General features: G+C 39.2%; 1 protein-coding gene across 1 annotated transcript in view; it reads left to right on the top strand.

Moving 5' to 3' along the window:
- ZFYVE26 (zinc finger FYVE-type containing 26) overlaps positions 1 to 15,163 on the top strand; it is a 51,136-nt gene that overhangs the window by 17,305 nt on the left and 18,668 nt on the right. The window contains exons 14-27 of the mRNA XM_074909744.1: positions 444 to 595; positions 1,967 to 2,165; positions 2,482 to 2,745; positions 2,934 to 3,053; positions 3,340 to 3,504; positions 4,563 to 4,790; positions 6,219 to 6,324; positions 7,103 to 7,842; positions 8,414 to 8,610; positions 9,492 to 9,596; positions 10,199 to 10,321; positions 11,047 to 11,223; positions 12,370 to 12,616; positions 13,744 to 13,842. Of these exons, the coding sequence (XP_074765845.1) occupies positions 444 to 595; positions 1,967 to 2,165; positions 2,482 to 2,745; positions 2,934 to 3,053; positions 3,340 to 3,504; positions 4,563 to 4,790; positions 6,219 to 6,324; positions 7,103 to 7,842; positions 8,414 to 8,610; positions 9,492 to 9,596; positions 10,199 to 10,321; positions 11,047 to 11,223; positions 12,370 to 12,616; positions 13,744 to 13,842 (2,922 nt within the window). The remainder of the gene's footprint in view (positions 1 to 443; positions 596 to 1,966; positions 2,166 to 2,481; positions 2,746 to 2,933; positions 3,054 to 3,339; positions 3,505 to 4,562; positions 4,791 to 6,218; positions 6,325 to 7,102; positions 7,843 to 8,413; positions 8,611 to 9,491; positions 9,597 to 10,198; positions 10,322 to 11,046; positions 11,224 to 12,369; positions 12,617 to 13,743; positions 13,843 to 15,163) is intronic.

Here is a 15,163-nt window from a genome sequence, read left to right as displayed (position 1 = left end):
GAATAAGAAAATTAGATTTTTCTTGATATTTTTGGCTTGCAGGAAACATTATGCAATCTAGTGATGTGCAAACCATCAAAAAAGCTAATAGACTGGTAGTCATGTAACCTAGAGCATGCTTAGGCATGCTAAATTGATTTAATAGGTCCAGTACTTGACATCTCCCTTAATCTGTATTGAAGCGGTGCGCTAGCATTGCATCCACATTATGTAGCTGCTAAACGGTGTTACATTTGGATGAAAACCAAACTGAAATTTCTGACCAAATAGTGAAATATTATGAGAATTTTTAACAAGATGTTTATGTTAACCTCTTTACCCTAAAATTTCCTTGCAACTCTGTTCCTATAATTTTGTGTTAAATAGGTTATCTGATAGTTGGCTGTTCTCTGGTCAAATGTTTTTTCCATAATAGCATCCTGATTAATTCTGTTGTCTTGCAGAGGGAAGTACCAGTAATGTGTCTGGCTCAAGTGATTTGGAAAGCAGGGTGAGACCACATCAGCAAAACCCCCTCATTCCTATGATGCTTTCCCCACCAGAATCTCTGTTAGTTTCTTGTGTTTTGAGAGGAAACTTCGTAGAAGCCCATCAGGTAAATGAGTTGCATGTATTTTGTGTAATTAAAAGTCTAATTTGGTATTGACATTTGTGGTTGTGATAGCCCATGAAATTGCTGCTTCTTCGGCGTTAGCAAGCATAGAGCTGAAGCATCAGCATTTCAAGTGAAAGGGACGCTTCAGATGCGAGTAAAAGGAACAAAGATACTCCAAACCAACATCCCAAGTATGCTGGGGCTTTTTTTCTTCATTTTATTTAAAAATGCTTTTACAACATTTTTTTCCTTGTTATTTAAAAATGCTTTTTCTAAGCGTGAAAATGTGCGATGAGAGCTGGTCAAGCTTAGTGTTTCAGCTGAATGAAGAACACGGAGAGCTCATTTGAAGCCTCCTGAGGAAGCAGCATCTGCAGTGCTTCCTTTAGTCAGTGAATTGAAACCATGACACTCTGCCCTTTGTAAGCTCGGTAGGCACATGCAAATGTATTCCTTATCCAGAGTGGAGCCAAAGTGACAATTACATTTATTTGAAGGAGGTGTGTTTTGAGGCTAAATTGACCATGCGGAAAACAGGCAGAAGGACTTGAAGTTGACACGTTTGTCAACTTGAAGTCTGCATGTTTGTAGTTCTTTGCTCCCTCACAGCTGTGCATACCTTTCTCTATGCAGCTTTTGGGCTGATGCTCCAAAAAAATATCTCAAGGTGCATCAGTGATTGGATCCTCTGCAAAAAGCAGTGACCTGGCTGAGTTTCAGATAGTGATATTGGAGCAGTTAATAGCATTTAAGCATTGCATTAGCAGCAGGTTACTGCTCAGCTCATTCGTTGTGTTTGACATCAAGCATGCCACTTTATCTTGTTCCTACTTTAGGGCCAAAAGAAGCATTTTGTTTTGCTTTGTTACTTTGAATTTCAGTAACGCTGATAATAAAGAATTCAAGCTTGGTTTGTGTTCTGTTGTTGGTTTGATAATAAGAACTTGCACAGCTGTGCTTATTTACTCTGTGTTTGGTTTTCTAGAAGGTATACCTTGCTGAATAAGAATTTGTTTAAAATAGGTTACTTTAGAGGCCCAATGTGATAGGTTTCTCTTGCTACATAGTGTATTGAAATCATGTAGTCATTCTGAAAGATGTGGCTTATGAAAGTTAATTCAACTCTAGCCTTGCAGCCAATAATAGCTAAGCTTTATAAAAATAGTTGAAAAATGTCTCTAAGGTCCTGGTTTTTAGGCACTTAAAACTTTTCAGAAAAAAACCCTATCATTTCAGCCTGCTGTGTCTGTGAGGACATTCTTCAGTTAAAGTATCTGTTTTATTTGATTCCCTCATCTTCTCTAAAAACTCCCAAAGCTTTCTGGCCTTTGAAAACTCCTTTGACATGCTCTGTACTATTATTTTTGAAAGGTGGCTTTGATGTTTAATCTGGATACTTCACCTTGCTATGGTGAATTGGTTTTCATGGAGCGCTACCAAGAGGCGGTACGAGAAATGGCAAGAGTGGAGCACAATATTGAGACTCAAACATCAGATGGCACCACAGGCATCAGGAAATCTGGCAGTGGCCGTTCGACACTGCAAGCTATTGGGAACGCAGCAGCAGCTGGTAAGGGCTGGATTTTTTGAGTTCTCATAGAAGGTGAGGGACAAGTGGAAAACAGAAGACAATTTGAATACTGTCATAATGAGTGCAGCAGTTGTTCAGAAGAGTACATAGTGGTTCTTTGACTAAAAGGAGACTAAGAATGCTGAAATTTGTTGTTGATGCTCAGTTAGTTTTATCCATTCTGTAGTAATTGATCTGTGAAGCTGGCCACCTATTGAATTATTTTCCTAAAGGATTAGAGAATAATTATCCATGACAGGATCTGAGATAAATATACTGTTAAGTTAGTGATTGTGTGTTTTGCTGATGCATGTAGGTATGGTATTTTATTCCATCTCGGATGTTACTGATAAATTGCTTGCAACTTCTGGAAGTCTTGCCCCTACTCTCCAAGAAAACTTCTGGATCACCAACATCCAGCTGGAGCATACTGATCCTCTGCGGGAAGTCCTTGAGGACCTCAGTCCTTCAGCAATGGCAGCATTTGACCTAGCTTGTACTCAGTGCCATCTTTGGAAGACATGCAAACAGCTTTTGGAAACAGCAGAAAGAAGACTTTACAACAGCCTCGAAACTCGGGGTAGGTGATTGTTGTGTTTATCAACATGGGCCTGGGAGCAGAAGATGCCTCTGTGCTGTGTTGTTTGTGCTGACACCTGAATCTTAATTAAATCTCATTTTGTACTTTCATATCAGTTTCTCCTTTTTCCACTCTTTTTGCACTCCTAACTCTTATTTTTGTCCCCCTTTGCACAATGACTTTTTCAGGCCACCGACCTGACTTTGTTTTACTGCATTCTGAAGGTGTAAAGGGTTTCCCAGCAGTTCTTCAGCAAATAAGTAAAATTCTCAACTATTCCTGCACATCACAAGGGCAATGCAAGCCAGGTAGTATGTTTTGCTGGTAAGATTTTCTGTTGAAAAGTGCTTAAATCAAATTCTTGCTTTCTGTTGCAATAGAAATTTGAACTTTCTATTTTTTTTAGCTTAGTATTTAAAACAAAGCTGGGGGAGGACACACATGACCCAAGCTCAATTTTGAATAAACTGAAATGCTTTGAATTTGGAAAACTTCAAGTTGTATTATAATATAATTTTGGTTCTATGGGCCTTACCCTGTGCAAAAATATTTCTGTCTTTGTTATAGTTGCTGTTTCTTTCTCCCTCTTTCTAGAGGTCTCAGATGAGAAAATAGGAAGTCATTTTCGATGCAGTATTGTAGATCTTCTGCAAGCTTGCTACCCTGCCTTGACTGAAGAAAGTATTACTAATGAAATTGTTTTATCACAAAATCTGGATCAAATCCTAAAAGCACTGACACATGTTGAACGTTCTGTGGGTGAGTTATTTTTGTGATCGTGAAGACTAACAAATGGATCTAAATTTGTGTTTTGGCCTGTCTAGACAACTATAAATCTAGTGGTAATACTCTTTGACATATGCATAAATACATTTTTTAAAAATCATAAATGCAGAATGTAAAATTTATCTCATTCTTATATTTAGAGTATTTGTTTTCAGACCTAAAATTGTGAACTTGCCAGAGGAGAAAGGAAAATATTGAGGAATACAATTGAGGTTGTTATTTGTCCTATTTTACTTCAGTCATAACAGTGTATTGACTGTGTCAGATGAAAGTGTATTTTAATGTGACAATTTATAGGTAATTAGGTGTATCCTTACTGTTGGGTTTTTTAATGAAAAGGAGATAAACTTATAACACTATTATAGCATAACAACATGCCAATTTTCATGGGGCTATCATAAAATGTCTCATCTTTTTCTGAAGTTTTCCACAATAGCCTTTTCTCAAAGCTCTTTTCACTATATAGCACTGGCATGTTTTCATATGGGCTTATTTTTTTCCCCTCCATTCACCAAATTTCTGAACAGCATGTAGGTGTTGGTAAAACATTTAAATGTATTTGTATGTTTAGTAAGTTTAGTTTATGAAACTAAATTTAGTTTATTATTGGTTTGTATGTTTAATAAGTGTCTCCAAAAGTTTAGGAGAGCTCTAAGGGTTAAATGTTATGGAGCACAGGGACTGGTCAACACCTGTGTTTTAGAATAAGCTTATGTGTTAATGAGACACAACTAGATCTATTTTAGTCCTGCCTTAATATATTTCTAACTTGTCAGAGGCATGGTTACCAATTGAGATGAACCATTGATTTATTCTGCTGTGAAAATTTATCTTGTTTCAGTAAAATTATAATGCCTAGTCTGAGATCTGTAATTGCAGAGAGTAAATTAGGCTAAATCATTTTTCTCTCTTTTTTTTTGTGTTATCTTTTTTTTTTTTTTTTTTTCCTTTTTACCTACCCCTCACCCTCTTCCTTTTTGACATTTAATACTTACTTGAATCCTGAATGTATGTCTATTCTCTTAAACCAGACTCTAAAGGGAGCCTGCTTGGCGCCTTGGTGGAGCAGGCCTCTCTCAAACCTGTGGAGCTGGAGAAGCACCTGGTTTGGAATCAAACACAGCTCCTGCTGAGAACTCTTGACCAACATGTCCAAACCATGCCAGAGAGCAACATGCAGACAAACTTTGTGAAGGCCTTCTTTGACTACATCACTACACTGGCTGCTGTTGTCTTACGAAGCCTGAATGCAGAGCTAGGTAAGGGGTTTCTGCTGGAAAGTGTGAGCCTAGGTGAATATACCAGACTGTGTAGTCTGGCCTGATTCTGGAAGGCAATTGTGCAAAGATGGTTCCTTGCCAAACATACCTGCTACCTGTGCATAGTCAGATCTTTTGAATTCAACTGATTATTATTGCACCGCTTTTTAAATTTTATTTCTTAACACCTAGGCCATATACAGCTAAGATAAAAGTAACTGATGCCAGTAGGAAAACAAGAACAGAAACATTTACTACTGACCCAGATTATGCACTTTGTTTAGACAAAACAAATAACCCCTGACCTCCAAAAATTCTGATCACTGTCTGATCACTAGGTGAGATTGATTTTTACATCCAGTGGATCAGCATGCTGTGCACTGTTCAGCTCCCTTAGAGGCAACCAGTGCCCTGCTGCTCCACAGGGATAAGAAGAGAATGTGTAGAAAGCTATGCAGAGGTAGCTAGGCAGAATTTTTTCATAGAATCAGCAGATGACGATGGTCCATAAAAAGAAGTGTACCATCAGCATATTAAGCTGTCACAGAACAATTCACTGTGCTAGGAGAAAAAACACTTGTCTGTGTTTTAAAGTTGATGCTAATTGAGCTGCACTAATGTAAAATACCGTAATACTGATTTTGGAGAGTACCTTCCCAAGAGGATAAGAAAAAAGGGCAGAGATCTCTTTTCATACATGCTGGTTCAGCTCAGGTCACTACCATGCGAACCATAGCTTCTGTATGGACATGATTCGGTCCTCACTGACTGACTGCCACAGCCAGAAACATGCACGATATTTAAGGGCTGAGTGAGTTTTGCAGAAGTTTTACTGTGCTGGAAGATAAAAGAAAAGGTAAACTTCAGAGAATCTGAACAGAGTTACTTGACATAACTCAGTAGTGGATACAAAGGCTTTTCAGCAATATTGCCCAAGGTTTTACTCCTTTTGTAAATGTAGCGGTCTGTCTGCGAGTGCCCTCTGCCTTTGCTCACTCTGACTATTCAGAACATGGACTCCCTAATCTACATTCCAGAGACTCCTCACAAACCAAACCTGCATATTTTCTGTCTCTCACCACAAATACATGTTTTGGTGAAATTTTGAAGTACAGTTGCTAATCTGTTTGATTCTGCTAGATCTCGCTTTAAAGGCCACAGACTTTCTACTCTACCAGTTTGGTAGTAGGTCCAGTAAACTATGAGCCAGTGGTGCCAAGCTTGAGAGGCGTATCATCATCACAAATGCCTTGCAATTTACTCTGGATTTTACCACACTAGTGTGAATGTGGACCTCTGTGAATGTAGTCAAAGAAGTTTCAGACCTGGGCTCTTAAAATTTGTGTTCTAATATAAGACTTGGGTGGTGTATTCAGCTAATGTGTTTGTGTTTATAATAAATGTTCTGATGTGGGTTTTTTTTTAAAGATACATCTACAGAAGTGAAAGTGGGGAACCCTTTCATCCTGTTACAGCAGAATCCATCTCAGCTGCTGGCCCACCTTGTGTTTGAGAGACAGGTTCATCCTGACAGGTAGGTGCTTTTCAGTTTATATACTTCTCTAGGTTATTTTGGTGTTGGTGACTTTGGACCTCAGCCAGGATTAAATTCTCTGGCTACTTAGCACGGGTAGTACAACCTGTTGTGTCCCACCAGCCAATTGCTTAATGCTGCAAGGATTGATTTGCAGGGAGGAGCCTAGTCAGTGGCTTTTCTACCAACCTGAAGATTTTTGATAGGGAAAACTGGCTCCATATTTTTAAACAATTACTGTCTGTTGTGAAGAGAGTGCACTTACATGGGGTTTTTTTAACGGAATGTATGACAGTTCAGAGCAGTGTACTTGCTGTTTAGCAGTATAATAAAATAAAATAGACCAGTAGGGCTTCTTTAAGAATATAGCTGGGCATGGCTCTTGCCCTGGTCAGTAGGCAAACTGGATAATCTAATGTCCTTCCATCACAAATTAATAACTTAGGCTGGCATGGAAAGCGTCTGATTTGATGAAGTACCCCTTAAAAAGATGAGCACTAATGGTGAACTCTTCTGGTATGTTGCATTTAGGTAAAAGTCAGTTTTTGAGAAGTTAGTTTTCTTAAAGGAATGGCAGCATAAGCTCTGAGTTGATGTTCTGCTGTATATGTTTTTTTCTTACTGAGTAAACAGGATATGTACTTTTCCCCTGTATGTACCTATGAAAAATACTAGGGGGCTTGTGTTCACAAAAAATTTGGAAGATTTATGAAAACGTGTACTTGTAAAGTGCCTTTTATACGTGCTGGGTAAGCTGGTTCTGTTTTCAATCCTGCAGGCTTTCTTCTCTTTTGGCTAAAGAAAAGTTGAACTTGAATGTACAGCAAGTTATTGTTAACTGTTGCTGTGAACCACTGTCCTTGTGCAGTGCAAGGCAAAACAGCCAGGCAAAGTCTCTTTTGACAAACATCAGCAACTTAGCACACCAGTGTGCCTACCACTGCCTGCCAGATGTTGAAATGCCTACTCATAATTCTTCAGTGACCTCGGTGGGTATTTCCACTCAGGCCCCACCATCTGTGAATGACTTGAGCCAGCACACACTCACTGCTTCCTCCCTGGACTTCCTAAAGTCTCAGTCAAAGCTAATGGCCACGTTGGCATGTCTGACTGCATCTAATATACAGAAAATTCCCAAATCGAGTTTATCTTGGATGGAATTTCGAGGCAAACGGGAGGTGCCCTTAGGTTTGGAACAGATTTCCAGGGAGTGTGAGGCATTGTTGAAGGAGTTCCCAATACTGGAACGATTTCTTCTTGCTATGTTTGAGCCACTTCAGAATCAGCAAGAAGAAGGTAGCAGTTTGGCTACTGTCTTTTCGGGCAAGGCATACATATCTCTGGTTCTCCTGGGACTGCATTCCACCACAGCTGTTAAGGTATTAATGGGAGTCTTTGAACAAGCTCTTGCTGCAAAGGACTGGGACAGAGCTCTGAAGGTCTTGGATCTGTACAGTCAGGATGTGGAGGAGCTGGTCAATGTGAAGGATGCTGTGCTGAGCTGTGCAACTGCTGAAGGTAAGAAGGATTAAGGCAGGCTTTTTTCCCTTCCTTTTTTTTTTTTTTTTTTTATGAAGATTACATGGATCAGGAGGTGGAAACTAAAGTAGTGGTCCTTGGGCAAATCCAAAGACCCCAGACCCCTTCCCTTCCTTCATCCTAAGTTTGCTGTCTCCAATAGTGTAGTTTGTTTTGCAAATGTGCAAATCCTGACCAGTTTAGTACAAGAGAACTGGAATGCATCTGTGGTGTTATTTTTATGTGAAGAGCTGAATACATCAAGAGACATTAGTCATAGTACTGTTAATGGAACGTCTCTTACAGCAGTGTCATTGTCATACATGGATGATGTATCCTGTAAAAGGAGGTTCCTTTTGGACTCTGAAGATAGTAAGTATCCCATGCTAACTTTGGTTACTTCCTGAGAATCTGATGCCTGGGATGAGTCTTGCATAGATTTTTTTTTTTCAGCATTGTACTGTTTCTTTTGGTGATGTGAGCCAGTGAGGATGAGGATTTTTTTTTTTTTTTTTTAATTTTCCAAATTATAGCAACTCAGTTTCAAACTAGTGGTTTGTTTCCTCCACAGATAAGGATGGTTGGCAATACTTGTTCGCAGTAAAAAATGCAGCATTAAGAAGTAGGCTGGCCCTGCGCTGTCTGGACAAATGGCCCCTTGATGCCTGTTTGGAAATCCTAGCTTATTGCATTTCTGATTTGGGCATAACTGATGAACTAAAAACCAGTCTGCAGAGCAGGAAGAAAGAACTTCATGTTTATCAAAAGGTACAAAGTCATTCTTCAAGTAACCAGTGAGATGAAATAGGCAGCAGGGAGCAAATATGCTTGCCTTTTGAAAAAGTTTTAGCCCTTGGTTCTTTTTTGTTCATAATAGCTTTTTGACTCTCATCCAAAACAGTTCATGTATCTTCAGTGCTGTAGTATCCAGTTAACTCTCTACTTCTGTCCTTCATAACTTTCCTAATCTCCTATTAGCATTCAAGTCTGCAAACACAATTAGATATAAACATTTGTGTGAGGCCACTTTCTGGCATAGTGTTCATTTTTCAATTCTATACAAATTCTGGAGCCACTGGAAGCTTTATGTGGCAATTCATTTTATAAGCTTGAAAGGTGCAGATGTACCCAGGCATGGTGTACAAGACTAGTGGTCCAATAAGCATGTTTGTACTGCAGTCAGTTCTTCTTACTCCAAGGTAGTGCAGATACCCAAAGTATGTCAGACTAGCTGGCCTGGAGTTCAGCACAGACTGAAAAGCCACCACAGAGCAAAAGGAGTCGTAAATCTGTCTGGTGGTGGTTTTGCTAACTGACAGCTCAGTTGTCTCTCTGTTAGTGCCAGTAATGTCTGCAGTATGCATGTACTTTTTGATCCATAATTATTGCCATCTAGTCTCTTAAAAACCTTCCCTTATAAACATGCTTTGTAAACTCATGCCTCTGAGAAAATTGTGTATTCTTTTTTGGAGTGCAAATGCATTACAACATCCCAGAAAGGGGCTAGAGATAACTATGGGTCTCCTTTTTGACTTTTTTCTTTGTATGAACCAGCTCTTGATGTGATCAGCTCAGCTGTCTTTCTTAGACTTAGTGATTGCTGTAGATAAAGCTTTTAAAATCTCTGCTACCCTTACTGACTTTTTCAGATTCTGAATGTGCAAAATGAACAACTGTGGAATGACTGGCAGGATCTGAAAAAAGCCTGCACTGATGACCCCCAGGCTGTTATGAGTATCATTCTGAAAGCAAAGGTTAGGCATCATCATGTGAATTTTGATGAAGTAGAATGTGTTAAACTTTGAATAGATAAATTTTTTCAAGTAGCATCTTAAAACAGCAATCAATGGAGATTACCTTGGGAGAAAGGATTCCTTTACTGGGTTCTGTGCTTCAGAAACAAATACAGATCTGTGTTTAACGTCAAGATATACATGTAGTTAATAATCCTTAAATTTAAGTTATAACCCTTACTCTGAGATACAACCTGTTCTTTTCTCTTGGAATTTTGAAGACTTTAGTAGGGTGGCTTTTGCCACAATACAGACTTGATTATTAACTAAGTACTAATACTGTAGATCTGGCTGGCTTTAAAAGTGTCTCTCTAAAAAGCCAGCTTGCTTACTGTGAGATCAGAAGGTATTCCTAATGCAGGCTGTGACTGATGAAAATGACTATCATCATCTTCCCTTTGTCAGTGTAATTATTTACTTTTTGCATGTGGGAGAGGAGTCTAAGCTACAGAATTTCTTGAGAGGTTGATCAGAACTGTGGGAGAAAAGGCTGTATCAGTGAGGGTAGAGTTTATCCTCCTTTTATTTTCACTTCTTTAAAAAAAAAAAAATATTTTTTTTAGGATTATGAGTTGTGTGAGGAATGGGGGTACTTGTACCCTGTCCCAAGAGAAGACTTGATCAGCCTTCACCGTGAGCACCTTCTCCACTTACTGGAGGTGGGAGACATGGAAAAAGCATTGCAGGTAATAGCAAGACTCTTTTAACCGTACATTCTGAGGTCAAATACGTTGAGAACATTTTCCTTGCCTCCTCCTTGTGTGTTCTCATGGCCATTTTCGTTTCCCCTTAAGAGATGCCATTTGCTTAGATATGCTTTCAGGATCCTGGCTCTGTCCTGTTCTGCTTAAGTGAAAGTCGTGCTTAGGTCTTGGACTTAATAGCACAGTGTCATGCACATGGAAATAAAAGGCCCCTTTTATTTGAAAAATCATAATGAAGCACTGCTGTGCTGCTTAAGCGGAAGAACCAGAAGTGAAACTACTAACAGAAATTGGTCAGTTGGACTTCAGTGCCCAAATTAGTGAAGAGTGAATTCTTCTGGTTTTAATACTTATGGAGCTGTTGCTAATAACAGAGTGTAAAGTGCAGGCTCTTTCAGACTATGTAGTGTTGAAAGTATTCTGTAAAGGAAGTGGAGGCTTCTGATCACTATACCTTCTGTCCCATTCCTTGCTTAATTTTTTGCTTACTTTAATTTTAAAAATATTTTGATTAATAAATGGAGCAATAGGCAATGAGTAGTTGATAAATAGGTTATCTGAATCACCCTTGTGTGTGTAAGACACCTGTGCAAGTGAATTTGCTTGCTGGACTATTGTAGGGCAATAATCTGTCACAGACTGCCCATTATAAAGGCCACTTCCCAGGAATGTAGTAGGGATTCACTGTATTTTGTTTGGTTTTGTAGCTTTTACAAAGAATTGAAGAACCTGGTATTTGCCTTGCCATCAGTGAGCAGTCCCTTGACCAGCATCCAAACCTGGCAGCCTCTCACTTCTTGGCTGATTACCTCACAGCTCACTTCTATGCCAATCTGACAACAGCACGCCGTAATGAAATCCAGGCACTCTATATGGGATCAAAGGTGAGTTAAACTCCTCCACTGTGGGATTAATGGTGATATATAAGTAATTTTATAATACATAATATATACAGTCTGTAGATTTTACCAGAGCATTCTCACCGTATCAGGACTAAGATCCTGAGTCTCAGGATTCAAAGGAAAGTTAGAGAAGACTTAAAACTTTTCTTCCCCTTCTCCATCTTTGCAGTTCCTATATTCTAATGCAGTTGTAGCTCCTAATACAAGCAGAGCAGTCTTGTGTTTGAGCTGCAGGGAGTGGAGGAACACACAGGCTAAAAGAGGGACGTGGTGGAATAAAATAAAATTGTGGTGTTTATCAGGACAGTTGCTATCTTTGTCCCAAGTGAAAAAGCAGGCCTCCTCAACTTGCTCTCTGTGTCAGTAACGCCAGGTGTCCTACATATGCCCACCTATATGGAGGACTTTGACACTTACATGTCATGTTTCTCCCAGGTGCCTTCCTAAGGTAGACAGCATCCTTCCTCTCTATGGATGGCTGTTGCCTTTACAGAAGTCATACAGATTCTGTGCTCGGCATCGGAATAGATGCATAACCAGTAGATTATCTTAGTCGAATGCATTATATGTAAACAAAATGAAGTGCTTTTGGTAATGTCTGTTTTGTTGTAGGACTACAAATAGCAGCTTTCTCCAGTGTGTGCCACAACAGTATTTTGCTGGACTTCCTCTTTCCTTACTTGTCCCTTTTGAAGAATGATTCAATTTGAAAAGTGTCCATATTTAGGAGAACTGCTCTTATCTTTTCTTGAAGTTTCCTCGGATGATGGAAGGATAATGATTGGGCTAATATTATTTTTCATAAGCTTATTTTAATAAGAGAATATTCTCTACCCTGCTACAACAGATTTATCACAGGGTCACAGTGGTTTCCACTCTTCAACTGCCTCTGACATGAGGCAGTGTTTTATAGAATGGGAATGTGGAAACTAAGTAATTTCTGCAAATCCCCTCGGTAATTCTATAATAGAAGTAGGAATAGGTCTGAGAAGTCTCACCTCCAGTTTTTGGCCTCTGTTATTACATTCTCTGCATAAGCTACTGTGCTAGTTTCTTATCTTTAATCTCACCGAAACACAGATTTGAAGGTCTATAATTTTAACATACGCTTTTTTCCTTGTATCTCAGGTGCTGCTGACTCTGCCTGAGCTTTCCCGTGTTAACTACTTCCACCTCTCCTCCAGGCCACTGCTCATGCTGGAACAGCTCCTCATGAATATGAAGGTGGACTGGGTAGCTGTAGCTGTGCAGACACTGCACCAGCTCTTATCTGGACAGGAAATTGGTTTTACCATAGAAGACATTGACAATTTGCTCTCAAAGTATGCAGAAAAAGCTCTCGACTTCCCTTTTGCATTAAAAGAAAAGAGATCAGGTGACTTTCCATGAGAATGCTGTTTTTCACTTGGGAAAGAAGGGCCAATTTCCCCCCAGCATTGTTTCGCCAATTGTCACAACGTTTTTAGACATGTGCCTCCAGTCTCCCTCTAGCCTGGAATTTGTTCTTGAAGTCTTTGCCTGTCTTGTAAATAGATGTTCTCAAGGACCAGTAGCTTCAGAAGTTTCTTGGGCTTTCCTCTGTTTCTCCTTCTTGGGGTCTCTTTTCTTACATGATATTGTTCAATTTTATTTCATTCCTGTTCAATTTTATTTCATTCCTGTTTAACACTAAGTCACTGACAACTTAAGCAGTTCTAAAACCTGCAGCCAACCACATCTTCCCCCAAAGAGAATGGGGATTTAATCTTCCATAGTCTTTTCTCCTACTAGAGTTCTGTTCCTTTTTTCATATAAAAGACTTTTAAACTTGTAGTTCTATGTAACATTCTCAGCATGGTTCTCTTGGTTTGCAAATCGCTTCTCATCCATGTTGTGTTCGATTCTCCTGCATTTGGTTCTTTCCTGTCGAGGTTTTAGAACTGGAACAGCAGAGGGTGCTGCAGATCAAGTCCAGTGCTTTTTTTTTCCCACTGTACTAAAAGTGCATGGTGTGTGTACCTATCTGTGTCTATTTATACCTCCATATATGGTACCAACTGGCTTTATGTCTGTTTTCAAATGTTGACTTCATTTCATGATTTGAAGATGCAGCTCTTGCTAACAAAAGCATCAGAATTATCTACCTTTTCTTGCCAAATGACCTATAACTTTGCAAGTATGTTCCTTCCACTGCGATATGAAGCATTTAATATTTGCCATGAGCATCTGGTGTCAACTGATTGTTTTCACATCTGATACTTATTCTCTGCTGTATTATTCCTGTAGTCCACTGCTTTGATAAGGATCCCTTTGTGTTTTAGATCATTGAATTTTCTGTAGTTTTGCATGAATTATGGGCTAATTTTCATGAAAACATAGCAATTTGCAATTAGTAGCTACTCCCATTTTGTGCTGACATTCTTACGTGCTGCTGTGAATGGATTCCTCTAATCTTTGTAAGAACAGGTAGATATATGACCAGTGTTGTTCTCTGATTTTTATTTTTCTTTCTCTTTGTCCTAGATTCTCTGATACATATCCAGGAAAATCTCAGCCAGGTATTGGAATGTGAAGCACTGTCTAAATCGGGATCATCAGAACTCTCTCCTGTCAGCTTTACTGGTAAAGTTAAGACTTTGGTGGCATTTTCTTTCAATCTGTTCTCGCTTGTTTTATCGGCTGTGTATGTCCCACTGCTTAATACTAACTTGGGTCACGTTTAATGTGGGTTAGTAGGTCTCTACAGTTGTGTGCTTTGGGCCCAATTAAAAGAAGACTTAAAGGGGAACAAGAAGTGTATGACTTTGTTTTGATTTTTGGTAGGTATCTACAAAATGCCTGAAAAATCAGCACAAAACCTTTCCGTTCCACACCCTATGGAAAAAACCAAGTCTGAACAGATTATAGGAAACAACTACATCTGATGGAAAAAATAAAGTACCTCTTTGCCACAGCTAGGTTGCTGGTGGATTAATGGTGTTGCAGATTGATCTTCTGTATCTTGACTTCTGTGCTCTCTCTCTGGGTATATAGGCAGAGCCTATCTGGAAGCCCATCAGTGTGGTACTTCTCCCTGTCTTCCTGTTCTATTTTCAGTCACTTTTTTTCTTCTAGATCTTAACTTTGGTTTTACAGTAGACATCTCATTCATTTTGTATTTTTTTCGTTATTCTTTTGGTCCTTGAATTTATTTTTTTCTAGGATCCTTCTTGTGACTTAAGGGAAATGGCACACCTTCTATTGTCTGAAAGGCTCCACTCACAGTCCTCAAAAACAAATAAATAGAAACAAAATAACTTGCCAAAACAGCTGAAGAGTATTTTTGGCTTAAAAACAATGGCAAATCTTTCTATAGGATCCATTCAGCATCTAATGCAAGAGACACTTTTTGGAGGATATATATTGAGTGATGCACAACCTGTGCTCTCAGGAAATGACTATCAAAGGATAGCCTCAGACCTCCAAGGCTGGGAATTCTCAGCAAGTAATGGGCCTGAACTAGGGCTGCACAGTGATATCCTGATCTACAGTTCAGGGTGTCTGAACTGTTCTCTGGTTCTCCATCCTGAACTGAAGACTTTTCTTGCTCTGCCTACACGAAGTGACGGCAGTGTCTTGGGCTGGGCTGTGTAGCTCTTCAGTTTTTCTCATAATGGTCAGCTTAATATCTATATGTTGTTACAAAACTTGAATACATTGTCCTCTAATACTCCTTTGCAATCCAGTATCTGCTTAGATGATCATGAGTTAGCTTTATTGGAGTGGAATTTTTTTTTCCTTTTTTGGTTTAGTATTCATGTACACAGAAAGGGGCTTGCAGGGCTGCAGTGACATGTTGAACTTTTTTAATTAGCCTGTAGTGTAACTGGCTCACATGATATAAACTAAAAGCTTGTCTAATACTGTAAACTTGTTTCAATGAGTATTTCATTGGCAAGGTCAA

Source organism: Athene noctua, chromosome 6, assembly GCF_965140245.1.
Source record: "Athene noctua chromosome 6, bAthNoc1.hap1.1, whole genome shotgun sequence".
Taxonomy (NCBI): Eukaryota; Metazoa; Chordata; class Aves; order Strigiformes; family Strigidae; genus Athene; species Athene noctua.
The sequence above is the reverse complement of the archived record's forward strand: the minus strand, read 5'-3'. Positions and strand labels throughout refer to the sequence as shown.